General features: G+C 40.5%; 1 protein-coding gene across 3 annotated transcripts in view; it reads right to left on the bottom strand.

Annotated features, from left to right (window-relative positions):
- Positions 1-4,476, bottom strand: part of LOC107688590 (vesicle-associated membrane protein 7-like) — a 9,652-nt gene extending 5,176 nt beyond the window's left edge. The window contains exons 1-7 of one of the 3 annotated variants that reach the window (XM_016486302.1): positions 4,257-4,476; positions 3,425-3,623; positions 3,287-3,344; positions 3,067-3,204; positions 1,706-1,796; positions 1,555-1,622; positions 1,385-1,477 (exon numbers count right to left, since the gene is read on the bottom strand). In XM_016486302.1, the coding sequence (XP_016341788.1) occupies positions 1,385-1,477; positions 1,555-1,622; positions 1,706-1,796; positions 3,067-3,204; positions 3,287-3,344; positions 3,425-3,570 (594 nt within the window). In that variant the 5' untranslated portion in view covers positions 3,571-3,623; positions 4,257-4,476. The remainder of the gene's footprint in view (positions 1-1,384; positions 1,478-1,554; positions 1,623-1,705; positions 1,797-3,066; positions 3,205-3,286; positions 3,345-3,424; positions 3,624-4,256) is intronic. The other 2 variants (XM_016486301.1, XM_016486303.1) reach the window with 2 other exon arrangements.
- Positions 4,477-5,116: the final 640 nt, after the last annotated feature.

The following is a 5,116-nucleotide window of genomic DNA, read 5'->3' as shown; positions in this document are numbered from 1 at the left end:
CTTTATGCACCAAGAGCTTGTAACACTCCAAAGAGAAAGGAAAAATTTCAATCGAATCATATGACCCCTTTAAATAGAACTCCGATTGTATTAGTCTGAAAGAAGAAAGTCATATACATCTATTGTCATATACATCTAGGATGCCTTGAGGGTGCGTATATTATGGGGTAATTTTCATTTTTGGGTGAACTGTCCCTTTAATCTTTTTGACACATTACATACAGTGGAAACAGGAACGTCATGGTCTGCAGAGATGTAGTCTGGAGATTGCCTATTCTTATAAACTCATGTCCGACCTGCTCAGAAAATCCTCTGGTTTCTTTCTTTTGTTCATGTTCACTGCAGCACGCACACGTGAGACAAAACAGGAGAAAGCATAATTTTCTCTATTCAAACTGGTTGAATAAGTAATTTTTATATTTTCAACTCATCACAGGAGAATGTGATTACAAAGTAAACTAAACTTAACCACACTAAAGGAGTCACTGGTTTGAGCGCGGTAACAATATGAACTGCACAGCCCGTCCAAACAACACGAGGAGGACACCACATCAGTTCAGTTATAACCGTTAAACACCTATTAAATACCTGTTAGTCTTTCATTTCCACTTTTTGAATGTTTTCTTCATTTTTTGTTTAAAATAAATGCCTCTCCAAGCTGATATGTGACAGGACGAGGGAGAAGAATGGGATCAGAAAGATTGGGGGGATTCAAACCCCCAATAATTTTGTCTGGTTTAAACCAGACAATGGTGGGGGAAGTTATTGCCATCAAGACAGAGTATTCGCTCTAAGATGCCAATAATACTGTCTGGGCATTTTTACGATTTCTGTGTCTTAAATGTAGTACGATAATGTTTTTTGTGGTGTTATAATCTGTCTACAAATGGCTTGCTTCTAGTTAGAATGGATGCGTCTCACAGAGCAGCATTAAAGCTCAACCGCTGGCATGTATTTGGGGCAGGACTAAAGATGGGCTGAGAAATGTTTATCATTACCTAATATTTTTGGGTTCATTTAGTGAAACACTGTGTGGAGAACATGACTTGATTATTTTGAAGTTGATTTTTATTCTGTTTTACAGCATTTAACAGTTTATTGGTCTTTTTTGAGCTGCTTTACAGCATCACTGAATCGTTTTCTTGTTTTACACTGCAAAGCTGCTTTGAAACAATTTGTTTTGCATAAAGTGCTATTTAAATAAAGGTGACTGGACATTAAACAGTTTGGATCTCTTTGCAACAACTGCTGTTGGGTTGAAATGGGAGGAAATCACTCTTCTACACAATTCACACACTGAGATACAGCTGTTATTGCTGTGTTTCTCTCAGGTTTGTCTGTCACTGCAGTGTGACGTTTATCTACGGTGAGCTCCAGAACTTACCAGCACCACTATTACAACAATGACGGTTAACTTCAGGTTCTTCATACACATGGCGTGGGCCAGGTTACGGCTCGTAGTTTTAAAGGTGACGGACTGCACATACAAGAGGAATAATCATCAGCATACATCCCAGAAAGTGACTTAAACTAAAGTTTAAAACAGCAGCTCACAGAATCCATCAGGTTCTCCGTTTTATCGATGAGCAGCTCGAGTCTCTCTCCTCTCTGAGCGACGAGATCTACAGCAACACAACACAGCACATGTTCACTCGAAGGTTACCACTGACATCTATAATAACTGAATAAAGTGACCGAGTCTCACCGATGTTCCGGACCATAATGCCTTTCAAGTCGTCCACGTGCATCTGTGTTTCTGTCAGTCTGTCCGAGCCTTTGGGATCCGAGTGGTGTTTCTAGCAATAACAGTGAAGCACATGCATGTCAATGCAATCTCTAACGCACTGCTGCTGAAGCTCAGGGATGCTAACCAGACAGCTCCTGGCTCCTTCTGATAATACCACGAAAAGACAAGATTTAACAATGGTCAATGGACACCTGTGTCATGCTGCAGCAAAAGCTGACATTCTTTCAACTTTTGATTTTTTTTTTACTCCTGGGAGACTTGTCAGTGTTGTACCGTTACTTTAAATCACTGTTGGGCTGTGGAAAGTTAAGAGGTGTCTGCTAAATGAACACTTCATTGGCTACACGCCTCTCTAACAAAGACTGGAGAATCTCCGATTAACACAGTCATGTGAAAGCATTCAGTGAGGTCTAAGCTAAAGCTCAACACCATCACAGGCCTCTTAATCCTAAAACCACATGACCCACATCTACACCCTCTCTAGTTTTGTTTGTTTGTTTTTGGGACACTAATTCTTCATCTGTGCTGAAACAATCAAAGGCTGATGTGCTATGACAAAATAAAGGTGCAAATGGTCTTTATTTTAGTAATGAGTAAATTTCTTAACAAAAATATATATATATATATACACATATATATATATGACCCTGGAGCACAAAAGCAGTCTTAAGTCGAAAGATGATTTTCTCAATATTTAGATTTTTTTGCACCCTCAGATTCCAGATTTTCAAATAGTTATATCTCAGCCAAATATTGTCCTATCCTAACAAACCATACATCAATGGAAAGCTTATTTATTCAGCTTTCATATGATGCATAAATCTCAATTTCACAAAATTTACCCTTATGACTGGTTTTGTGCTCCAGGGTCACACACATATATATATATAGTACAAGTACGCATCTGACGTTACATCCTCAGCTAATGCTCCTGTACGCCTCACATTTATAATTTTTTTACTTTTAGTCTGAGTTAAATCTATTTTTTGCCTAATTTTATCTGTAAAAGAAAACCTGCCCAATAATTATGCACACCTGAACATAAGGAGTTTTTCCACTTCCATCCTTCATAGACAATTATATATCACTTATAAATGATCAAATACAAAATGAATAGTAGTTATTAAGATTGATGTGGTTTGGAATTGGTGAAATGTGCTTGGAATAAAAATATGATCAGAATATCAACGTGCCTAATAATTATGCACGCACTGTATATGCTATATGTGGTGTGTTTTTGTGAAATCCAGAGACTTTTGAGGCCGGTTCTCGAGCTGTCGGCAATCGTGTTTAAACGTGAAGCATGTTCAAATACGTACCATCTGCGCAGCCAGCGTGCTGGAGAACTCACTGTTCATGGCATAGGGCAGCGCGGTCTGAGCTCGCGAGCCGTAGGTGGTCTGGAAGCGCTTCTTCACCTCGCTGAGGAAACCGAAGGCACGCGAGCGCTCAAACTCCTGCAAGAGCGACGCACAGCTCAGAACGGCACCGCACCGCACCGCAGCCGGACACAAACACAGCTCTGGCACAGATACTCACGTCATCGGTGATGCACAGGTAGACGATCCTCTCGTGGCAGACGTAGTGGAAGAGATAGCTGGAAAACAGCAGAAGCGCAGGACATCAGAGCGGGCCTCACTCAACACTCACAGCCCAACAGCTCACCCTCAGCCGCACCTGCCGTGGGAATACGTCAGCTTGTTGTTCTCCGACGGGATTCTGGCCAGGATCTGTTCCGTCACCTCCAGAAAGTTTCCGGAGAAGCAGGCGTGTTTAGCCAGAACAGTGGACCCTCGAGCCACCACCGCAAACAGGATAGCCATCACAGCTGACCCCACACGGACTCACACACCATACAAGACCAGTCCTGAAAATACTGCAGATTTCATCACAGTTTATAATATAATACACCTCTGTATATATCCACTCTGCGGTGATAAGAAGTGTCAATACGGACATGCAGACATCTGTAATTTTGTTTAAGAGTGTAGCGTATTGTGCAAAACTGAGTTTATGGAGTATTATGTATCCTACATGTGTCTGTCAAAGGAGTGCTGAAGATAAAATATTACAAAAACAGGACTTTTATCCCTCACACGCTGATGTGGTCACAGATTTCACAATGACAGCAGCAGAAACTCAAAAGGAAATTGCCATCATTTACTGTATTGGTTGGGTTTCTGCACATTGGTTGGACAACATGACTTGTTCAGATGTTAATCAGCAGATCTGTTATTTTTCTTTAATAACTCTGGATGTGTTTCGTATCGAGTAACATTAGAATAGATGAATCCATTAGAGCATTTCACTGACATTAATCCCAGCATTACATGAATGTAACACATGACTGAATCTGACTCTGTGGCTTTGAGTGGAGTTTGTGCTTTATTTTCCTCTGCTGAACTACACTGATGAGCTCAGTCTGTCGATGCAGGACTGGTGCACAGACCAGAGGATTCTCGTAGATCTGATGAGATTATTAATCAGATCTTCATCTGCTTTGTGCGACTTACCTGGAATCCTGAAGATGAACAGCCGCTCGCGCTCCGCTCTTTGACGTCTTTACAGCGCAGTGGCATAGACAGCACTTTCACTGCCTGGCAAACATGGTTGAAATCATAAATAAATGCTATCGTTACAAATAACGCCGTTCTGTGCAAGTCGAAAAACATCAACAAACAGTCACTGCGTTCCGCGTGACGTCACATGCGTGCGACCGCGAGACTTCCGCTTTGGTCACGCGCGCGCAGATGCATTATCTGCACATTTTCTTTGTTTTTTTTTTTAATGCATCTTTCTATAGGCCTGTGTGTGTAAATAGAAATAAAGTCAAATAAAATATTTAGGACTTTAACAAAGAGTCAGTGCTTCATTAGATTTCTATAACTAAAAATAATAATAATAATAATTAAAAAAACTCTCCAGGCATCTTTAGGTTAAGTCCCAGCATCTGAACTGGCTTAAGAATACACATATTTTAGGATGTTTTGGGCCATCTTTGGTGTGATTGCATGCATCATGAACTGCTGTCCTGTAAAATCTCCTGATAAACCTGATAAAATGCTTTCATGGCCTTTTCCAGCTTTGTCTATTTCTATAATGCATTTTTAAGCGTTTGGGGTGAAGGCTTTCTTGGGAAGACCACGTTTGTCAGTAACCAGGCTTTGTGTGCCTTTATTTAAAGGGGTCATATGATTCGATTGAAATTTTTCCTTTCTCTTTGGAGTGTTACAAGCTCTTGGTGCATAAAGAAGATCTGTAAAGTTGCAAAGACTAAAGTCTCAAATCCAAAGAGATATTCTTTATAAAAGTTAAGAGTTAACCACGCCTACCTAAAACGCCTCGTTCTAACACGCCCCACATGTCTAC

This window comes from Sinocyclocheilus anshuiensis, unplaced genomic scaffold (assembly GCF_001515605.1).
Source record: "Sinocyclocheilus anshuiensis isolate Anshui unplaced genomic scaffold, SAMN03320099.WGS_v1.1 scaffold557, whole genome shotgun sequence".
Lineage (NCBI taxonomy): Eukaryota > Metazoa > Chordata > Actinopteri > Cypriniformes > Cyprinidae > Sinocyclocheilus > Sinocyclocheilus anshuiensis.
Note: the sequence above shows the minus strand (reverse complement) of the source record. Positions and strands in the feature narration are given on the sequence as shown.